This window comes from Spea bombifrons, chromosome 5 (genome assembly GCF_027358695.1).
Source record: "Spea bombifrons isolate aSpeBom1 chromosome 5, aSpeBom1.2.pri, whole genome shotgun sequence".
NCBI classification, from domain to species: Eukaryota; Metazoa; Chordata; class Amphibia; order Anura; family Pelobatidae; genus Spea; species Spea bombifrons.
Window position 1 is genome coordinate 69,650,088 of NC_071091.1, and position 23,857 is coordinate 69,673,944.

Genomic DNA, 23,857 nt, shown 5'->3' on the forward strand with positions numbered 1-23,857 from the left:
CTTGTTGCACACACTGCACTCCAATTTATGTAACGTCACCGCTCAGCTGTTTCTCATGTTTACGTTGCCACACTTTTATTTAGATGTTTCTTCTACATATGCTATCACATTATTATTATGGTGGTGTTTCTCGTACTTACGGTGTGGGGGTTTCCCACCCTCTTTACATGGTTGTGTTTCCTGCCTATGCCACCCCTGCTCCTTCCCTGGCGGTGTGTCTCTCCCATCTGCTGTCTTCTCCAGGTCTAGTTTCACTTATATGCCTCCTTCCTGTCTCCCTTGTACTCTCTTCCCTCCGTATGGCGTTTTGACTCCTGTTCCTCACTGTTGCGGGCGGCGGCCCGCTTCTGGTTCTCGGGTTTATTGGCCCTGTTTCCTTGTGTGTTCTGCCCTTGCTGTTGTGGCAGACTCGCCCCTTACACTGTGACGCCTTGGTGCAGTCGGGTTGATCGAACCCGTTTGGCGTAGTTAGTGTCTGTTCTTATTGTCCCTCCACCCCTATCTCACACCTTTTCCGCCCGGGTCTTCCCTCATCCCCGCCCCCCCCCCCTTTTTTTTTTTTTTTTTTTTTTTTTTTTTTTTTTTTTTTTTGCTCGTTGGTGGTTTCCATCTCCCTACCTTTCTACCTTTTCTACCTTTCAAGATGACCCCCCCTGCTCCGGCCGGGATGAACTTGCTTTCTATAAATGCCCGTGGTTTGAATATCCCGGAGAAGCGCTCCACCCTTTTCCGTGAATTGCGGAGGGGCCGGGTTGATGTTGCCTTCCTACAGGAGACCCATTTCTGCGGGGACAGGGCTCCTAAGCTGTCCTGCCGCTCGTACCCCACTGGCTTCTTCAGTAACAACCCGCTGGCTAAGTCTAAGGGGGTGGCCATCCTTTTTTCCGCTAGGTTGCCCTTCCAGGTTCTGGATACACGGGTAGACCCAGAGGGGAGGTTTTTGTTGGTGAAGGGAAAGCTCTTAGACCACGTCTATACTTTTGCAAATGTATATCTGCCCAATCGGGGCCAGCATGTTACCCTCCGTGCCGTTCTCCGTGAGCTTGCTGGCTTTCAGGAGGGTGTGCTGGTCTTAGGCGGCGATTTTAATGTTGCCCTATACCCTGAGTTTGACACCTCGTCTGGTACTACGCGGACCCCCCGCCATGTCCTACGCAAGCTCACCTCCCTTCTTGCGTCTTATAGGTTAGTTGATTGTTGGAGGGCCCTACACCCCACTGATCGGGATTATACCTTTTATTCCACGGCGCACAGCTCTTATTCCCGCATAGACTATTTCTTCCTTCCATGCCGCTTTGCCACACTCCTGACTGGTTCTGCCATTGGGTCGGCCACCTGGTCCGACCATGCCCCCGTCTCTGTCTCACTCGCCTCTCCTTTGCCTCGCCCCTCGGGGGGATCCTGGAGACTTAATGAGTCTTTGTTGTCCGATGAGGTGTCCTGCGCGGAGGCATCCCGGGTCCTCCAATGTTATTTTGATGAAAATCTTGACTCCGAGACCCCGGTGCTGACGGCATGGGAGGCTCACAAATGTGTGATTAGGGGCCACTTTATTAGTGTCTGTTCCAAGCGTAAGCGGCTCGAGGCTGAGCGGGTGGATCAGCTTTATACCCAGATAGCTTCAGCAGAACAGGCACACAAGACTTCTTTATCCGGAGGTGACCTGCAGCTCCTCTTGACTTTACGGGGTGAATTAGCCTCCATTCTTAACGCCAAGATGCAGTGCTCCTTTTTGAAGACTAGGGCGCTGTTCTATGAACACGGCGACAAGCCCGGCAGGTATTTGGCCAGGGCTCTTCGTGCGGCGCGGAAACCCACATATGTCCCCAGGGTGCGCTCCTCTGGGGGTCGCATTTCTTCCCATCCCTCTGCTGTTTCCCGTTGCTTTCAGGACTATTATGAAGAGCTATACAACCTCCCTTCGAGCCCGCTTGGCCCCTCCCCTCCCAGTAAGGCTGCCGGTGTCGAGTCGTACCTGACCCGGACGATTCGCCGATCCCTCACGGCAGATGAGGCGGCCCTCCTGGATTCTCCAGTTACTTTGTCAGAATTTCTGTTGGCCCTGAAGTCCTCCCCATCAGGAAAATGCCCCGGCCCTGATGGGTTGCCTTTACGATATTATTCTGTGTTCAGGGATCTTCTGGCCCCCCACTTTGTAGCTGCCTTTAATTCTATCTTGGAGGGCGGACGTATCCATTCCCACACTTTATCGGCCTCTATCACCCTGATTCCTAAGGAGGGCAAGGACCCTGAGCACTGCGGTAGCTACCGTCCCATATCCTTGTTGAACACCGATCTGAAGTTGTTCGCCAAGATCCTTGCCAATAGGATCAAACCCTTTCTGCCCTTCCTTGTGCACCCTGACCAGACGGGCTTTGTTCCGGGCCGGGAGGCCAGGGACAGCACTATTAGAGCTCTTTCCCTCATGCATTTCGCGAAACACACGTCTGTCCCGACGTTGTTCCTCTCTACTGACGCCGAAAAGGCTTTTGACAGGGTGGATTGGGCTTTTATGCTCTCCACTCTGACTCACATGGGATTTGGCCCGGGTTTACTCGCCTGGATCGGATCTTTATACTCCACGCCCACGGCCCGTGTCCGGATCAACGGCTCTTACTCCGACCCTTTCCCTATACGGAATGGGACTCGTCAGGGTTGCCCCTTGTCCCCGCTGCTCTTTGTGCTCACTTTGGAGCCTCTCCTTCAGTCTATCAGGATGAACCCTGACGTCCGCGGTCTCCAAGTGGGTTCTACGCACCATAAAATTCTGGGCTACGCTGATGACCTCTTGTTCGCTGTTACTCGCCCGGAGATTTCTCTTCCGAACATCCTCAAGGAGCTTTCCCAGTTCGGTGCCCTCACCAATTTTAAAATTAATTCCTCTAAGTCGGAGATTCTGAACGTGAATTTGTCCCAGGCTGCTGCCCTCCCGCTACAGGCCTCTTTTCCCTTTGCGTGGCGTAGCCCCAAAATCCGGTACTTAGGGATTTGGCTGTCTCCTGACTTCTCCCAACTTTATCATTATAATTTTGTGCCCCTGCTGGCCGCTCTCCAGGCTGATCTGGTTTCCTGGAGGAAGCTGACGCTCTCCTGGGTTGGTCGCATCAATACGCTCAAGATGACTGTTATGCCTCGTGTCCTTTATTTGTTCCAGACTCTTCCCATCTCCATTCCCCCCTCCTTTTTTGACTCGCTTCGGTCCATTTTCTTACGCTTTGTGTGGGGTGCTCGTGCCCCCCGCATTCGATTTACTACGCTGATACTCCCCAAGTCGAAGGGTGGTCTTGCCTTACCCTGTCCCCGCTCTTACTTTAGGGCGTGTCATTTGCTGCGTGTTTTGGAGTGGGCGCATGGCCCGTCCCATAAGCAGTGGGTGGGCATTGAGGCGGTCTTGCTGGGCCTCCCTGTTAAGGTCTTACCCTGGCTGTCGATTCCGACGGCGCGCACGCTCACTCTGCCCCACCCCTTTATCCGTGCCACTTACTTGACCTGGCTTCAGGTCCTCCGGAGGACGCAGATTTCTTCCATACCTTCCCCATTGACCCCGGTCAGGGACAATCCTGATTTTCCTCCTGGGGTGGGCCGTGATCTCTTTCCGGCTTCCCCTGCTGGTACGGGACCGTGGATTGGTTCCTTTCTGTCCTCTGGGGGCCTTAAGCCCTTGGCCGTGCTGTCCTCCCGCTCTCCGCCCTCCTTTTTGGATTCTTTCCGTTACGCGCAATTGTGTAGTTTCTTCCGGTCCTTGCCACGCCAACACGCTATGTTACGGGACCGCACGCGATTTGAGGAGCTCTGTGTGTCCTCTACGCTTCCGTCCCATGGCATTTCTGGATTGTATGGCCTTTTGCTCGAGGCCTTTCATCAGGTGTCGCCGCCGTTCATGGGGGGTTGGGAATCTGAGCTGCAGGTCACCTTCTCCGCGGCGCAATGGGATAAGATCTGTGTTGTTACTCACTGCTGCTCTAGGAGCAATAGGGATAGGGAAATGGCATATAAATTGTTGGCCCGTTGGTACCGGCCCCCGGCCTTGACTTCTGCTTACCGCCCAGATGTGCCCAACAGATGCTGGCGCTGCGACGCCACCCCTGGCTCCCTTCTTCACCTTTGGTGGCACTGCCCACGGCTCGCTCCTTTTTGGACCTCGATTCATCAGCACATGCAGCGCCTCACGGATCGGTCCATTCCTTTTACGCCGGAGTTCTTCCTTCTCCATCATATGCCTTATCCTGTGCGCTGGTTCAAGAGGTCGGTGATTCGTCACCTTTTGTCGGCGGCCAAGGCGTTGATCCCCCTGCACTGGGGCAACCCTGCCCCTCCTACCATTAGGGAGTGGGTTCTCCGGGTGGAGCAGATCCGCGTTTTTGACGAATTGCACCTCCTGTCCGATGAGTCCCTCGAGCGGTATCGGTCTACTTGGTTCCACTGGCTGGAATTCGTTTCGGGGCCTGATGGTCGTCCTCTGTTGGACTAGCTACCTGAGTGGTTCTCCGTCTCCTCCCTGGTATGGGCGGGTGGCCGCCGGGGTTTTTTTTTTTTTTTTTTTTTCCCCTCCCTTTTTCCCCCTCTTCCTTCTCTCACTCCCCTCTTGTTTCTCTGTTGTCTGTCTCCCTCGTGTCTTTTTCCCTCCAGTTTGCCTCCCCTCCTCCCTCATATTGGGCTTGTACTGCGTTTCTCAGTGGCGGACGTGTATTGCCCCGTGTCTTGCTACGCAGCCCGCATATGACTTTCCATACTCACCACTGCCTCTGTCATGTGGGCGCTCCTGCTGCGCTGCTACCGGGTGCCTCCTGTTGGCTTCCCAGGCTGCTATTACGGCTCCCCACGTCCTTTTGGGCGTGTTACTCTTCCTCCTCTCTACGCCTGGGTTTGCATCGACTTTATTTGAGGGTGCTGTATGTTTTGATGTGCCTCTTTCAGTAGCTCGTCTGTAGATGTTCCTGCGCCTTTGCGCTACTGCCGTGAGATTTCTCATTTTGTTACCGCAATAATGTCTGGTGCCCCCTTCTCTGAACGGCGCCTAATGTTGTTGATACCATGATCCCCCCCCCTTATTTTTCCTTCTGTATCCCTTTCTGTGAACTATATTGGAAAACAACAAAATAAAGAAAAACTGATTTACCATAAATATACATTCATCAGATGTTATTTCTTCCTGAAACACAGCTGTTCGGTTTCTTGAGAGATGCAGTTCCTCCGTCTGTTTAACTTTTAAGCATCTGTAGTCTTCACGTAGCTGTTTTCTTTTGCACTTACACAAAAATCTCTATTTATACTGAAATTACTTAATTGAAAACAATTTAGAAAATAAAATGTGAATGGTGAGCTCTATTATTATAACCCTGTACTTAAACTCTGCAAAATGTATTGGCAAATACATTATTATAATAGTAATATTGGTTTTTGATGATTTTCAAGCTGAAATAGTGTGGATGTTATTAATTTTCTTTGAGAGCAAAAGGGACAATGATGCCCTTATCAGTATATATATATAATTGCCATTCATTTGTCATGGATTAGTCTGTATTAGCATGATCAGAGCCTAATTAGGAGAAAATGCTGTTGGCTTTCTTTTCCTCCAATCCTCCAGACTAAATATAGCAAACATGAAGAACTCCCCTAGTTACAAATATTTTGTATGCAAGTCTTGTGCTGTGTGAATGAAGATACCAGTGCTATCTACCGCAGCCGATATATCTTGTGCAAACACATTTAGGATTAGACAGCTCGGCAGGATACTTATTAGGAACGAGTCTTGTCTGGTTCAGTGTTTTGTGATTACATTTTATGATTTTCCTCCTTCATACTCGGGGTACTTTGTATTGGTGTACATAACTTTTATGGAGCGTGAAAACTGTTACTAATTTCTGAGGTCCATTTGCATGTAAAATCTGCTATATAATATTCCCAACTGAACTAAATATAGTAAAACATGGTTAATATTGGTTTTAGTGCTGCAAAACCTGATTGGAGAAAATGGTGATCCTGCCACTAGCTGCAGGATGAGACCGCTGTAGCCTACCAGCCATAGATTAACCCCTTAACGACAATTGCCGGTCCTGGCACGGCACGGAAAAGCATGTGCTTTACGACAATTGACGTGCCAGGACCGGCACGTCTTTAAACGGGTGCAGAAAGCGATCTACTATCGCTTTCTGCACCCAAAAAGCGTTGCTGAATGCCTCGACCTCGAGGCATTCAGCAACGCCGCGATCGGCACGAAGGGGCCATCTCTGGCCCCTCCACGGGGCGTCAACATCCGCCATACTTTGTATGGCGGCGGACGCCCGTTTTAAAAGCGTTTAGGAGGCGATCGACGATCGCCTCCTAAACTTAAATGGTGTCGCTGGAATGCCTCGATCAGGAGGCATCCAGCGACACCAAACACTAACCTTTTGATGGGCTGTGACCGCTCCGGAGAGCGGTCACAGCCGCAGCTACCGGCAATCTTCGCCATCAAGGAAGATGGCCGCCGTCCTGTAACAGGAACCAACAAATTTTAAAATTTAGCTAGATGGTCCAGACCATCTAGAGAACTTTGGCTCCACTTGCAGGTTGAATACAGGTACTGCATTCACCATGCAAGTCAATGGAGCCCAGCTTTCTAATCACAGTGTGATTAGTAAAAATAAATTAAAAAATAAAATAAAATTAATAATAATTAGAAAAAAATAGTAAAAAAACAGTAAAATGTAAAAATCATTTCCCACTGATGTCACTATCAGGGGAACCTCCAAGTTGAAAAAAATGTTAAATTTTTTTAAAAAAGAAATAAAAAAAAAAAATATATATATATAAAAAATATATTTTTGTGAGCAAGTCCTAAAGTTAGCATATTAGCTTAAAACAATTCTTGCATGGAAAGAGTTAAAATACTGGCATATTAAATGCCCGTGGGGTGTCTACTTTTAAAAAATGTATGATTTGATGGGGTAAATTGAATGGGCCAGGTTCAACAACGTCCCAATTAACACGGGGGGAAGGATGGCCACACATCTAATTTCCAATTAGAAAAATGCACACGTACCAAATGTGGCCTTTTAGTTCCCCCAAAAAATGACACACCCATGCATGTGGGGTATCACTGCACTCAGGAGATGTTGCTGAACACATTATGGGGTGTCGTGTGACAGCGGCATATACCAGGAGCTGTAAATTCATACATAAAGTAGGTGTGTGGGGGAAAAATACACACACAAAAATATTACTGCAAACTTTGAAAAAATGCTGGTGGTAAAATGTGTGCATACAAAGAGTTAAAATACCAGCATTTAAAATACCCTGTGGTGTCTAGTTTTGAAAAATATATGGTTTTGTTGGGCACACTGAAATGGCCTGGCTCAAAGATGTACCAAATAGGGCATGGGCAGTGGATCCAAATGCCAAAGTTCAACATTGAAAAAAGCGCGTGCCCCAAATGTGGCCCTTTTGCCCCAAATGTGGCCCTTTTGCCCCAAAACAGCCAGGCAAAATCATTCATGTGGGGTATCGCTGTGCTCAGGAGATGTTGCTGAACACATATTGGGGTGTTTTGTGATAGTGACATATACGAGAACATTTTAATTCATACCTGAATTAAAATGTGTGTGGAAAACCAAATGCAAAAAAATTACTACCACAAAGTTTGACAAAGACTGGTGGTAGATATGGTGCATGGAAAGAGTTAAAATACTAGCATTTGAAATACCCTGGGGTGTCTAGTTTTCAAAAATATATGGGTTTATTGGGCACACTGAAATGGCCCGGCTCAAAGATGTACCAAATAGGGCATGGGCAGTGGATCCCCAAATGCCAAAGTTCAACATTGAAAAATGCGCATGCCCCAAATGTGGCCCTTTTGCCCCCAAACAGCCAGGCAAAATCATTCATGTGGGGTATCGCTGTGCTCAGGAGATGTTGCTGAACACATATTGGGGTGTTTTGTGATAGTGACATATACGAGAACATTTTAATTCATACCTGAAGTAAAATGTGTATGACAAAACAAATGCAAAAAATGACTACCATAAAGTTTGACAAAGACTGGTGGTAGATATGGTGCATGGAAAGAGTTAAAATACTAGCATTTGGAATACCCTGGGCTGTCTAGTTTTCAAAAATATATGACTTGATGGGGTAAATTGCATTGGCCGGGTTCAAAGATACCCGAAATGGCACAAGGGGGGAAGAATTACCAGATTTGGAAAAAATGGCTTTGAAATAGCAAAACGCTACCTGTACTTATTGCCCCATAATGGGTAGAAAAAAGCAAAAAAACATAAAAACATTGGGTATTTCTAAACTCAGGACAAATAGTAGAATCTATTTAGCAGGTTTTTTCATTACCTTTTATAGATGAGTAAAAGATTTTTCAACTAAAAGTTAGAAACAGTCATTTTTTTCTAAATTTTTCACCATATTTTATAATTTTTTTAATAGTAAATAATATGATACAATCAAAACAATGTCATCTAAAGAAAGCCCTTCTTGTCCTGAAAAAAACAATATCTAATGTGTGTGGGTTCAGTAAACGGGAAAGAAGAAAATTACAGCTAAACACAAGCAGCGCAGAAATGTTAAAAAGGCCATTGTCACAAAGGGTACAAAAAGTAAAATCAGCCTTTGTCTCGAAGGGGTTAAGGAGTAAAAAATAAAAAAAAATTCTTTATTTCTTTGTTTTTATGTGAAAATGATTCCCACATTTAGAGTCTGATACAGAAGGACAGCCCATCATTGAAATGTGGAAGGTCCAACCTACGCATGAACCAGAGTAGACTCCCTTCTTAAAATAAGCTACCATACAAGATGAACTCCTTTTTAGTTTTTTTTTTTTTTTTATTTAAATTTTATTGCATTTTTCAATATAACTTTTATTAACCTCCGTTAGTTTTGACATTACAAAATGAATCTTTCGGTGTCTAGAAATGCACCCAACGGAACTAATGCAGGAGAAGTAAAGATGAAGTAAAGAGGCCTATCCAGAGAGATTTATAGCATTCATTTATAAATTTAACTGGAGATGCCAATACCGATGATCAGACTAACAAAAACAATGACTGGAGGTCATTAGGATTCAGTGTTTATTCCAATCAATTCTTATGAATTAAACCTTTTTCAGTAAGGAGAATATAAGTGTGATGCTGGGTTATGTATACTTGGCAATACTTTTTTCTTTATGAAAGGTACTTAGGTGTGGTTGGCGAACGTTTGTTCTTTGGGCAAAGTACTATAATGAAGCTTAATCATCAATATCTGTATTGATTACTCAGTGTTTCTCATCTGTTAGAAATACTGTATGCAAATAAGTGCGGTGTATGGATTAGTCTTTCACTTGTTATGTTTTATGTAAGGTTGGGATAGTTTATTTGCTGGTACGCATTTTGTCAGATTCTCCACAGTATTGGTAATTGCTGTTTGTTTTCAAATGAAAAATGGGTAATGCCTAATTAGCTAGTGAAATATCCAATAAAGATATTATTAGACATTCAATGGTTCCATCTGAGATGTCAAGATAACAATTAATAAATTATCAGACTCTTTATGTAGGGTAAGTAGTATCTGATTCAAGTCTGAAGCCTACTCTATTTTTTTCTGGCTTGATGTCTGTGGTCATTGACAGGCTTGTAAGAAAACATTCTCTTCTTCAGAAGGACAGATCCATTACTGGAACAAAATCAGCCATCGACTTAAAAGTAAAAAAATAAATATAAATATCATACTGTTTATACTACCAGATTAAGTGGAAATGGATCCATTCACCAACTTTCACATTTGCATATAAAAATAATACATATCATGAAAGAAGTCTCATTTTCTGTCTCTGTGTACGAAGTGCATGTAAAAACCTTTGAAGCCTTCTGCCACCCGAGAACAACTAACAATTGGATTTTATGCCCCTTCTGTGAACTCAAGACTGTCTATCTATATTAACTAGTGAATGGTTAGGATGATGAACCTAATTCCTTGTGGCACTTGCTGGCCGCGTTTCATGCAGCGCAGGTTACTGTGACCTGTGTGTTCCTGCACACCGCTCTGCCTTACTTGAAGCAGTTCTGTGACACCGGTGACAATATGGAGAGGTTACTGATGGGTGCTTTAATTGATTGCAAGATAAATATTAATAATACTCTTGTATCTATTAAAGTAAAATGGAAATTCATTCAGGGTTCTGCACGTTTAGTTTAACGTACGATATTCATTTGGGAACGGAGCTATTGAGATTGCTTGCATTATGGAGCTTTGACTACACAAAATATATGAAAATATATATTTTATACAAATGTGAAACAAGCAATTTGCAAATGAGCTATAAATCCTGGGCAAGTAAAGTATAATACACAATTTACTGATGGCAAAACAGAAGTGTATTATAAATGAGCTGGATGCTCTCAAAACCAAACATTTTTCTGGTTTAAAGTTACAAAATGGCATAATTTTGGCAAATTACATTTCTTAAAAAAAAAAAAAAAGTTTTCAATTCACAAAATAATACTCAAGGGGCTCCAGTCCTTGCAAAGAAGTTTAGATAAATTACAAGAAAACTGTCATTCTATCAATGTAGTAATGTAATAGAGAATAACTGCAAGTGGATCTTCTTGGTTTCGCTGTTATGCATGGACCTCTGTACCTTGACTGTGTGTCTACCGCTCAATAATGCTTTTGTGTGATATTTACTATATAACCCCAGTACTCTCTCAATTTGTTTTCCTATAGTACGCAGTTAGTATAACATTTCTCCAGCCTAACATAAGTTACATAAACTATTTAATCAACAAATACTCATAGCGATAAGGAATGCATGAATCACAGATTGAGATACTCACTCTGCCTTCTAGCATTGATTTAGGATAGCATTTGTTTAGTTATTGGTATTGTATTGTGAATGTAATAATACATATTGAAAACCACAGTGAAACTTTTTGTTACTGTATTTTTTCCCCATAGAGATTTGATACCGATTGTTGCTGCTCTGGAATATAATCAATGGTTTACAAAGCTAACCTCTAAGGACTTAAAACTGGTAAGCAGCAACGAGTGGATGCAGTGAAACTCATTGGAGTTCATGCGTAATGGATTCAAGTATGCATTTTACATGAAACTTGGGCTGGCTTGTTCTCCTTGCTTAGTGTTCTTACTGGAAATTGTGTTAATGTAAACATGCAGCTTGTAGCTATCAAATGATGTTAAGTGTATTCTAATTATTATAGAATTAATGCTATAATTTGACAGTTTTGCAAAATGAAATGAATCCCAAACACTACCATAATTACTCTGGATTACCTTCTATTGGAAAAATAATTACTCTGCAAAGGATAATTAAGAATCTGCCCATGTTTGTGTTGTAGTAGGAGAATAGCAGGCTCTGTTTCAGCTCTAGCATTGTGCACGCTTATTCATTGTGAACGTCTGTCAATTTCAGTCTGCTGATGTCTGCGATCAGATCTTACGCGTTGTTAGCAGATCCAGTCGATTGGAAGAATTGGTTCTAGAAAACGCCGGCCTCAGAATGTAAGTCCTTAACAAGCTAGCCCATGCCTTATTAACAGGCAGTGAGCTTCATTGCTGCCAAGGAAGGAGATCAGGGTGACCACCATGAAAACTGGGATCAATTGTGTTCATCACTAGCTATTCACTTGAAGATTTTAATATTAATTTTAACATACTCCATACAAGGATGCTCAATTTGCAGAAAGGGTGATAGATAAGTGGGACAGCTTCCCAATAGAAGTTCTATAGACTAATACAATATATATATATATATATATATATATATATATATAATATATATGAGAGACTGTAAGCATGCATGGGGTAGGCTTGTAGCTATCCTGAAGACGAGACCAAAAACTGATTAAGTTCTGAGTATTCACAGCAGGAAGAACATTGATAGATTAGATGAGCCAAGTGGTTCTTATTTGTCGTTAGTGTCTATGTTTCTATTTGTGGGTCAAGCAGCCAGATGGCAATAGGTGTTTTTATTGAATAAAAAGAACCAACAATTCTAAACTTGTTTATTGGTCAAAGTATAAGGTTTGGGCATAATCTGACTTGTGACTGTTCCTCTTTAAATTATGTATGCTGTTTTTGTTTGTTTGATTGTTTTGTTTTTTTCCATCAGAGATTTTGCACAGAAATTATCCAGTGCCCTTGCACATAATCCAAACTCAGGACTTCATACTATTAACCTTGCAAACAACCCACTCGAGGATAGAGGTAATGGAGACTTTTTCACTTGGCTGATAAAGGGATTTGTGTGCATTCCCGGGGCTTTGCCTTTGTTATAGTCCATGCTGCTTAACTTAATTGTATTGTATGTTGTTCACGGATGGCTGGTAGTTTCTTCCCTTACTATTTCTGACATAGTTCTTTGAAACCTGATTTAAATGGAAGTGTTTTATATTAATCCTCTTATTTCCAGTGTATCACGCCTATAGCAGAAAATTGATAAATTCTAAATAGGTAGCGATTTAAATTATTTTTGTGATTGCTGTGCTCTTCCATTGGCTTTACCTTTAAGACGGGTATTTGGAGACAACTGGCAAACTGTTCATGATGTTCTAAGTGGGCATATTGTACACGTGGTGTGTAGGGTTATAAAGGGAGAAATTGAGGATTATTTCCATGTTAAATATTTATTTAGCCTAGAGTTTTTTGGTGAATGTCTGGATTTAGCTGAAAGATGGAGGGAAAATCAGATTATATAAACACAGGCCAGATGGCACTAAAGGGGCATGTAAGAGAAAAAGGTTCAATTTATGCAGGATAAATAAGAGAAAAAAAAATAAATATATATATATATATATATATATATATATATATATATATGTAAATATAAGCTCTAGAGTCTTTAAGTTAGTGTTTAGGTTTGTTTCTTCATGCAGTATGTGTTTTAAAATAGCTAGCTAACACATTCCTAAAGCTTTTTGTATAGTTTGATTTCCACATTTGCATTATCAATAGAATAGGTAATAATTAGCATTACAGTGATCAGCTATTAAAGCACTCTGCTGTCAGGGGAACATTGTATTGAACAAAAATTACATGTTCTGAAAGTGTGATTTCAGAAATTATAGAAAAGAGGTTTTCCATTTAGTATTAACTTTTTTGTGCATCAAAAAAGTGAACAGCACCACTTTTAGTTTAGAAGTGGGTCTTTTGTCTCTTTAGAATTATCTTTTTTTCCAATCCTTCTAATTATTGTATATAATTATGTGTAATTAAGTTTAATATCATCTCTTGTGTCTGTCATTTTATATGGTGTTATCAATATGTTCTATAAAGCCCCGCTATTTAAACATGGTTCTCTTTCTACAGGTGTCGCTTTCTTAAGTATCCATTTTGCCAAACTTCCAAAAGGACTAAAGTATTTAAATTTATCAAAAACCTCAATATCTCCCAAAGGTAATGCATTTTTTGGTTTGGTTTGGTTTTGTAGCCTGAAAACGTTTTTTTATCTTATTTTTCGAAATGCAGCAACACTGGGCCATATTTATAAAGCGCTACTTTTGTAGTTGCCACCATAGCAACCAATAGATCTTTTTTGCTCTATCCATATTTAGTATTTAAAAACTAACCTTTAACAGCAGAAGAGAAAAACATGGCTAAAAATCCATCAGAGAAACTTGTAGAAGCTTAACCCCCTAAGGACAATGGGCGGTCTCTAAACCCATTGAAAACAATACATTTTGAGCCTGTACATGTACGGGCTTTGTCATTAAAGAGTTAAAGGGGATATGTTACTTTTCTTAAATTTCTATTTTGTGTGTTTAAGGAAAATAGCCACTATATATTTTTATTTTATGTGAAAAACAATTACACGAATGATGCCTGCAGTTCCTCTTAAAAAAAAACAAAAAAAAAAACAAAAAACAGGCTGTTGTACAAAGTATTTTAAATGAATACATTTTAGATTGAAGGGCTTCCTAGTTTTTTGTATTATTATGGAATCACAGAAGGGGCACTAAAATGGCTTTATAGTCTTAATAACAAGAAGTATTTTAACATGCATTGTAAGCTCGTTTGAGCAGGGCCCTCCTCACCTTTTGTTTCTGTAAGTCAAATTATTATGTTACATACTACTTATGTCCTGTCCACCCATTGTACAGCGCTACGGAATTTGATGGCGCTATATAAAACAATAAATAATAATAAAATCATTGTTTACCACTAAGTATTTAATATGGATTCTTCATTGGTTGGTCTGTATGGGACATTGGATTTCTGCTTTAAATTGCGTATTGCACCCATGAGAATAAAACCTTTTTTTTTTTTTTTTTTTTAACCATTCGCAGGAGTGAATAGCCTTTCCCAGTCACTAAGTGCTAACCAGCAGATTGCGACAACCCTTACCCACCTTGACCTCTCCGGCAATGCTCTCCGTGGCGATGACCTTTCAGTATGTATTTCATAATTATTATAAAAAAAAGGAACACCTGGCATGCTGTGAGTTGTTGTGAAATGTATTGTTATAAATCCACTTTCTCTCGGTGTGTTGTCCCTCACATCATTTAGAGGCGTTTTGTGCTTTTGAATGCAGTTAACATCATGAATGTTTAAGCACTGCCATCAAATTTTTATGTTTTAAAAATGAAAAGTAAAGCGGTTGTCCATTATTGATGTTTTCCTACTGTGGGCTTACGTAATTTAACTTTACCCTTTTCATGTTCTCATATTTTAATGGTACACTGTGGTCTTGTGACCAAAGGAAAGGGCACTGGTAGGTTATTTATAGTAGCCAAAAAAGAAGCCTATTATATGTTGAAAACTTTTCTCTCTATTTATGGAATAAATCATTTCATTATTTAACTTTTTTCCGTAACATTAAACATATAATATAAAGTGTGGATACAGCCTACACAATTCAACAGTAAATCTGTTTTAATAAAACTAGGCTGTATATATATATATATATATATATATATATATATATATATATATATATATATAATATAGATATATATAATATAGATATTTGTGGTAGGGGTAAAACATGAGTGAACGTCCAGTGGGTCTGAAATGTGCCTAGACCCTGAAAACAGAGAGGGATATGAAAGAGAATATAGAGAACAGAGTCTGTGGGGAGCAGAAAGAGTGGGAAAAAGAGGGTTAAATGAAATGCCCTGAAGGAGAGGGTCCTGAAGGGAGTATAAATACTACAGTTTGTGTTTAAAGAATCAGACTGCTGATTTTTTTTAGTTACCTGAGCTTCCTTGTGTTCTGTTTCCTGGTTTCAGAGCAAGATTCTCCACTGCGGAACACAAGGAGACAGAACACAAAACTGTAATATACGTGATGAGGAATTCCTTTCGTAGGGTATTCATACCTCAATCAACAGATTTACTTTGCTTATTTTTTTTACAGTTTACTGTACAATTTACATGACTGCAAATCACTTTTTATACTATAAAAAAGCAAAGTAAATCTGTTTATCAATAAACAAAAATATGTGACCAGTAACCAGACATTCCCGAGCAGCTATCAACCAGCAGATATAGTTGTGTTTTTATTGCAGAATAGTAACATTTCTCCTTTTTTTTATACATTTCTTTTACAGTACTTGTATACGTTTTTGGCCCAGCCAAATGCTATTAAATGTCTGGATTTATCTAACACAGAGTGTGCCGTTGACATGGTAAGACACGTTTAGTATCTGCAAATCAATAAAATGTTATAATTTTTCTTTTATGCATATTTCTTGTCTTGACCATCTCGTGATGCATATTTATGTAAATTAGAATCTGGAATTCAATCACATGATGAGTACATTGATGAATTATAAATGATTGTGTTTATATTTCTTATAATATTTACAAGACATTTGACAGAGTGGGCTCTTGGAAGTCCGCAAGAAGTCTTGAGGGTTTATTTTGTTACATCTTTCACTTAAAAGATAATGAGTATACAGTACATGACGTGTCTCATCCCATAAAAGTTGAATGGAAACCATCCAAACTCGCTGTGCTTGACATGTGTACTGACGGTTTAACCGTTCATGTTACAGGTATGTGGAGCACTTCTGCGTGGTGGCCTCCAACATCTTGCTGTGCTGAACCTCTCCAGAACATTTTTCTCTCACAGGTAAGAGTATGCCACTCACAACACACAGCCGTAGCATGCCCATACGATTTACGTAAACGCTAAGCAATACAGTCTGCGTCCTAGATTTTTGAAAGATAGTTTCATAAATAAGCTGAATATGTTTACTGTATGTTTTTTTTTATCTTTCCTCTTTATTGTAGTATGTGTAATGAGATTATATAATGTAAAGAGATTATATGAGAATCAACATGTAAGAGACCCCTTTGTGCCTTTTCTCTGTTATCTTTATCAATAAGTGGTTTCATTTACCCATAGCTCAAGAGTGTAAGCTAATTTAGTGAGCGTTCATCCTATGTCTCTTTGTGATCCACAGGAAGGGGAAAGAAGTACCGCCATCATTTAAACAGTTCTTCAGCAGCTCGCTTGCCCTGACACATATCAACCTTTCTGGCACTAAACTTCCTCCTGAGCCTCTTAAGTAAGGCTTCAATCTTATTATGGTGTTGTATGTGTTTTTAATTCCGTGACATAGAATTCTGAACATACATGGAAAATTGCTTGATATCGCTTTATGTTTATGGAGTGCCTGAACGTCTACATTGGTAGCTAAGACCATACAGGTACTTACTTAATGCTAATCATATGAAAGAATGTTGCGTATATATATATATATATATATATATATATATATATATATATATATATATGCAGAACACAAAGGGAATCCCACTTTATATTGGGAGAGGTGTAATATTCTTTTGTATGATATGATATTTCTGGTATCAGAGAGATGATGTTTACTTCTTTCACTCGGTGGGGTGCCTGGCTGGAAAGTTTCCATTCCAGCATCCTTAAAGCTCATGAGATAATGCCTCCTGCATGCATCTGTTTGAGACGAGTTATTTTCTTTTCCATTATATTAATAGATAGACTTCATAATAATAATAATAATAGAAATATCCCATTAGAGCCCACTGTCTTTAGTGACACATACTTTAAAGAAGTGCAGCTGTTAGTGGCTATGGCCAGTAAAGTTCATACATTTGATATTAGAAAGCACTGTAAGAGTCATTGTCTGTAGCATTCCTAGCTTCCCTTAAATGAGATGTTAATTGTTTGTTTTTTTATTATAACACAAAAATCCCCTTATTCCTCCATTAGAGACCCCGTCTGTTAGAAGTGGAGCCTGGTTTAGCTTTTAACACTGCCTCTTTGCATGCTAATCTAATAGGCTATTTTCTTATACCAGACATAATCCTATTAAATGCTACTACAAAAATGAACTGCGTTGATGTTTGAAACACAATCAAATGTTAACACGTAATTAAATTTGTGTGTGGCTCATTTGCATAGTCATTTTCTCCCTCTGGTAATCGCAGAACAAAATGACCAATGAATTGAGAGAGGTGACTATTGCTTGGAGAAATGAAGCTTGATCTTCTGCGCCCTCAATTATGCTCGCTAGCGCAGAGTCCTTTTGGTGCGAAAATTCAGTGAAGGAGTATGAAGCGTTTAAGCGTATCCAGTGGGATTTGTATGTCTAGAACTCTATAAGGAGTACCTTACCCTGAAACTGAAAATGTTACAATGTGCATCTTAATACTATGCCTCGGCGTTCTTGCCAAGTGACATGCTGGTTGCCAATAGGGTAGTTACTTTATGTGTGCTACCTATTTCTGCCCAAAACTCATTTCTAGAAAGAGGATTTATAGAAAATCCATAAAAAGGTACATGAAAGAATACATTCATGGAAATCACCCCAAAGCCCTTCTCATTCTGGGCATGATGGCTACTCTAGAATTGCTAGAAAACACTCAGAAAAACTTTATATTAGCCCGGGCCAGGGTCCCTGCCGCATTGACTGTCCTCCTCTGGTGGGCATTAGTTTTTCTTGTTCTTTTCTTATTTTCTTTCAATCTTGTTCTTAAATGTCTCCCCTTTGGGCACAAATAATACAAAAAACCTGGTACCATAATTCTCAGAACATAATTCTTTTAGAACAATGTTTATATCATACATTTTTTGTACCCCGGGACATTTTGCTCTTTTCTCCTGCACACTTACCCTGCATGAGTATAGTGTACAGAAAAAGGGGTCCACCGTACCACATCTTACAGTCCATTTAATGCTGCTTGTTTGATAATGTGTTCAGTGGTGAAGGTCATGTGGTGGTGGTAAACGTACTTCATGAATATAGTTGAATGTTAGTTTTCATTTATTCATTTCTAAATGTTGTTTTCTAGAGCACTGCTTCTTGGTTTGGCTTGTAACCCTAACCTGAAAGAGGTATCGCTAGATCTGAGTAGCTGTGAGGTAAGTCAAAGTTACATCGGGGTATTTAGTGATGATACCTTTACACCGATAGATGTTGTCACTGCCAGGGCAGTTGAAAATGTAACCACGGAAAATGCATTAACTCTGAAATGCTTTACAGAAACAGGCGTAGAGAATATGTGTGAGCGTTTAATGAATTGTCGCTCGTTCCCGGCTTCTTCTACCCGTTAAGCAAGTTGGTTGAAAGATAATCCATCCATGTGATTATGTTTCGCAGAGTACAGACCCATAAGTGATCCATTGTGATTGATTTAATGTTTGACCGCCTTGTTTCATGTAAATTCAGGTTAATGCGGGACAATGTTTTTAGAATGTCTTTTTAAACTGTATTAATCAGTAGAGCATATTTAACTTGATTAGTAAACATGGATACATGTGAAAGCTTCTTGAATTCAGTAGAACAACATGTTTCTTTTTATTATGGGTATTTGTAGGCTTACATCTTTCTGTTCCTTTTTAATGCTTCCTAAGCTTGGTCACTGTGTAAGTACCATCTCAAGCTCCATTGTTACCGTCAGCATTTTCTGCTCTCCCACCTCATTTCCCACATATTTATCAAGTAGCTCTTAACATTTGTCTACACTTAACAATCAGGACCTTTTTTTGGCACAGTATTCTCTTGGTTTTAATTTACTAGCACAATGCTCTTGCCACTTCCAATTTCTGTAGCCAACACTTGTTAACTGACTGAGGAATAAGTTCATCCTATGAATACAAATGTCTTCTCTGCGAAGATGATTACGTATCGGCATATAAAAGCCACCTAATTCAAAATACCTTTTTTTTGCGCTCATTGTCAATTTTAGGGAAATAGGAATCCGCTTGGCTGGCACTGAAAACTTATTACAGGTTTATTCTGGTTAATTAGACTGTTTTGAAATTTGTTTTAATGGTTTAGTATTGGGTTTAATATACTATTCAGTGCAGAGATTTCACATAATAGATGTGTTTTTGTTAATAATTCTTTTTGAAACAGAACGTGTTAAGAGCTATTTAGAACACTGGACTTGATTAAATTGTTATCAACAAAAGGTCTGGTGTTAGAAATGATTCCATCTGGGAGCTAAATCCTTGCGCGTAAATGCCAATGAGTATGAAGAACATCATTATTTGTATTAACCATTCATATGTTGCAATCATCTCAGTTTCTGTATGCGTTTTTTAATGGAGGGGGACAGTAAATCATTCAGGATATTGGCAACAGAGGACCAGATTAATCAGTAAGGTGATGTTTAGCCTGCTGTTTCAGTCTGTGATTCAGATATACAGCTTTCAGGACGGTAATTGGCATTCAAGACAGTAACTGTACGAATAGCAACAAGCCATTTTAGTAGTACTTAGTGTCTTTACTGTAGAAATGACCTAAACAGTCTTTAGTAGGTTTTGCACCAACGCCAGATGCAGGAACAGATAAGGAATGTATCTAGAATGAAAGAGTTCAAGTGGTAGGAAGTGAATAGTGTCCATCCTCGTTTTACCTGTATCCCACCATTTTTTTTCTCTTAACCCCTTAAGGACAATGGGCGGTCCCTAAACCCATTGAAACAATGCGTTTTGGGCCCGTACGTGTACGGGCTTTGTCATTAAGGGGTTAATTTTCAGAGAGTAGTGGGCTCCAGATATCTTTTTAAGGGGTGGCTGGATCTGTCCCTGAATGTTCTTTGTTTAATGACCTATGGCTCATTTTCTAATGTTTCATTGCTTAGTTGAGATCCGGTGGAGCCCAAGTTTTAGAAGGCTGCATAGCAGAAATCCATAACATCACAAGCCTGGATATTTCTGACAATGGTAAGTGATATTTCACACAGTACAAACACAAACTGCAAAATATATACTGAATGACTAGCTGGCAAATGAGATTGACACGTAAGGTCATGCTTAACTAGAAGATGCCTCTAGCGCAAACTGGAACTCGCAGCACTTTCATGCCAGTGAGCAGGGAATGCTAATTGGATAGTGGTTTATGGGGCAATTGGTGTGTTTACAGAACTACAATTTCTGGTATTGGCTGTGAAAATGAATGCTTGATCAGGAGCAGGGTATGTTTAATGTATTTAACTCGTCTAACCTACTTCCAAACAAGCTGTGAAGCGTGCAAAGATCAGATCATGCAACTTGCCTAACAAACATCAGTCCCTTATTTTCTCCTTCTTAAAGAACACATCAAACGTATTGCTTTATTCATATTTATAGTTCCTGGAAATTCTGCGGGAATTTTTTTTTTTGAGCTCTCACACCAGGCAAATGTATTCAATATCCTGAATAGTAAATATAATCACGTATTATTTCCATCAGAAATGTATAGCTGATAAAATACCGTTTACCCAGATTTATGGAAAAGAAAAAATGTACTGCATAAGTAGGTGTGTGTCTATGTACAGTGTATATATATATATATATATATATATATATATATATATATATATATATATATATATATATATATATATATATATATATATATATATATATATATATATATATAGATATATATAATACAGTATTTGCTCAATTATAAGACCCCCCAAAATTTGAATATTAATTTTGGAAAAAAAAAATTATCCTTTCTAACCATTTGCTAACCTGCCCCCCAGTTATGCACATCTGCCCCACGGCTTTCTACTCTTCCCCACAGATATGCCTTATACACCACTATATGCCACTCTGTCTCCATGATATGCCTTTTAACCCCCATTATGCCACTCTGCCCCACCCAGATATGCCTTTTAACCCCCATTATGCCACAAATGAATTTGGCTTAGTTCATTTGTGGTAAATGAGGACAATGTATTTTGTTATTTGGTAGCGAAGCTGCTTTGATCTTACTACATAAGACTTCACTGAAGTGATTTGTCCATTTCATTTTTTGAACGTAGGTACTACTGACTGCAGTAGACTGTCCAATGAAAGAACAACACAGTAGTGCCTCTTTCATTTATATTTTATAGAAAATGTATCTCTTCTTTTCACAGGTCTGGAGTCCGATCTCTCTACCCTTGTTGTCTGGCTAAGTAAAAATCGATCAATACGACACCTGGCTTTGGGGAAGAATTTTAACAACATGAAATCCAAGTAAGGTTTTATTCAATGGACTTTACTATATATTTTTTAAAACAGACCTGCAATTATGTCCCAGAAATGCAGTTTGTCTTTATTTGCTTCTGTAGAATTCTGACCCCAGTCCTGGATAACTTGGTACACATGATACAAGATGAAGAATCGGTGAGTAATTATCTACAGAAAAAATCTACAGGAGCATAGTGATAAGCTTTAACCGAACAATGCCTGGAAACATTGTTCTGTCATTTTATACTGTAATTTTGGGGGGAAAACCAAGGTATATAGAACCAGTTGTGTAGATGTTTAGATAAAGACCAATTCTGGAAGTACATGTGTCGCATTTAGTTAAGTGCTTGTTACAAAGTCTTATGATACCTCTAACCACTTAACAAAATATGGTTACAGCTACATGGTAACAAAAAGGTTTTTTTATTTATTATAAAAAAAAGCACACCTTTTTTTCTATTTTGATACTACTTCTGTGTACCATGGTTGGTCTGCTAACCTTTGACTTTATGAGATTGTTTATGGTGCATGAACTTCATGATTGTTTATGGTGCATGAACTTCATTACCATGAACTAATTGTTCTTAAAGATGAGACCTAATTTCATTTTTGGTTATATATTGTTATGTCTTGCCTACTGTCCTTACCATGTTCTTATTCACTGTCGGAATATTTTTTGTCTTTTTAAGTCAAGTTCCGCTATTATTAAAATTTTGTTTTAAAGGCCTTGAAATATTCAAGGATAATGTTCTTTCGAGAACAAACATATTTAATATGTCGGAAATTATATTTGAATTTCCTTCAGAGAACTCTATTCATTCACATGGTAGTTACTTTTTTTTTTAAGCTCTGACTTTCATCTCCAAAAATCCTCTTTAGTCATGCTCCTAATATGCGCCTTTACTGTTTAGTGTCATCCCTAGGAAGCATGTATTAAAAGTCTTACCCTTGCTTGAATTGAAGGCTAAGATTTGATTTACTTCAAACTTTTTGTTGTAGGGTTAGCAGTGACATTTCCAGATTTGAAATGTTGGAAATTATGCTTGATCTGTGAAATTGTTAAAATGTTTTCATAGTTTTTTTATTCTTTAGTGTGTCCAAGGCTTAGTGACATAAACCAAAATAATGTTGTACAACGTAAGTCATGTGAATAACAGATGAGTCTGCCATATCTTGGTCAGATACCTGGTGTTCTGAAGGTTGGACACAAATATAATTGTCCTTCTATGAGAATTAATTAGGCACTACAAACACAAATAATTTAATGATGGATGGGATGGGCCTTTTTTAACATGAGTGTAAAAATCATTAGTGTATTTCCTGTAGAACGATAGACCAAAGAGGGCTAAAGATTTTTAAAGAGATTCTGTTGCACTTTAGTTCAGAAGTCTCCAATTATGTTCTCATTGTTCATCTTATTAACTGTGTTTGCAGTAACTACTTTTCTGGTTTAGAATATTTAGTTATGTTATACCTTTTCACAGTTGTAATAAGAAAAGAGGGACACTGTTTTGGGTATGATGGTTAAGGGATGTGATGTTTGTATTACAGTATAAGGAATTTGGTACATGAATTGGACATTATATTTACACAATTTAATTAAAGCACACAATCTGCTAGAGAATACTGTAAAACATTCTGAACTTCTACAAACAATGGACATCTTGGGAGGAAATAAAGAGGAATTTTGGTCACAAGGAGAGACTGGCTAAATTAAAGCAGGACTTTTGGGAAATGTTGCATAATTTGTACCAAGTAAAGAAGTGCGGGTAGTTTTTTTTTCTTATATTTTCAAATTTTCACAGTGATATTCTTAGTATCTCAGCTCTTTTGGATTTTTAGCTGGAATATATAATGAAAAAAAAGTATTTTAACATGTAGAAACACTAAAAGAGACACACCCTATAACCAAATGTGAGTTACTTTTGACTTTAAGCCCTTGCATTGGTGTTATATTTTCCTTCTGCAAATAGCAGTGACCTGAAAGGCAGGAGCATGTTTACCGAGAAATCGGAATTCACATAAATGTATAGTTTGTTCAAGATCATCATAAAGTTCAAAATGCTTGGATTTCTTCTGCTCAGTTCCATTTGTCTGGGGGCATTGGTTCTGGGGGGTCAGCCAAAATAACAACCACAACATTAACATACTGGTACTTAACCAGGGATACAGCCGGTTAACATGAGCCTGGTTTAAGATCATGAGGACTGTTAAGCTGAAATATTTTTTTCCTCTCCATTCATTAAAAGCAGATGTGTTTCGGGAAGCCAGTTTAATGTTGTGCCAGAGGCTTTCTGGCCACCTGCAGTGGAGAGCACCATTAGTACTTTCATTTGGATTCCACTTTGTATGTAAATGATTTAAAGTACAGGTTGATTGACAATTCTGCCCCCCCCATTCCATCTTCATTTGCAGAAAACATATGATTCCATATCATTACCCA

At 39.5% G+C, this 23,857-nt stretch overlaps 1 protein-coding gene across 1 annotated transcript in view; it reads left to right on the top strand.

Annotated features, from left to right (window-relative positions):
• Window positions 1-23,857, top strand: part of CARMIL1 (capping protein regulator and myosin 1 linker 1) — a 107,494-nt gene that overhangs the window by 59,113 nt on the left and 24,524 nt on the right. Inside the window, exons 9-20 of the mRNA XM_053467096.1 lie at window positions 10,921-10,996; window positions 11,396-11,484; window positions 12,095-12,189; window positions 13,291-13,377; window positions 14,268-14,371; window positions 15,530-15,607; window positions 15,977-16,053; window positions 16,388-16,492; window positions 18,258-18,327; window positions 20,055-20,136; window positions 21,321-21,420; window positions 21,516-21,570. Coding sequence (XP_053323071.1) covers window positions 10,921-10,996; window positions 11,396-11,484; window positions 12,095-12,189; window positions 13,291-13,377; window positions 14,268-14,371; window positions 15,530-15,607; window positions 15,977-16,053; window positions 16,388-16,492; window positions 18,258-18,327; window positions 20,055-20,136; window positions 21,321-21,420; window positions 21,516-21,570 — 1,018 coding nt within the window. The remainder of the gene's footprint in view (window positions 1-10,920; window positions 10,997-11,395; window positions 11,485-12,094; window positions 12,190-13,290; window positions 13,378-14,267; window positions 14,372-15,529; window positions 15,608-15,976; window positions 16,054-16,387; window positions 16,493-18,257; window positions 18,328-20,054; window positions 20,137-21,320; window positions 21,421-21,515; window positions 21,571-23,857) is intronic.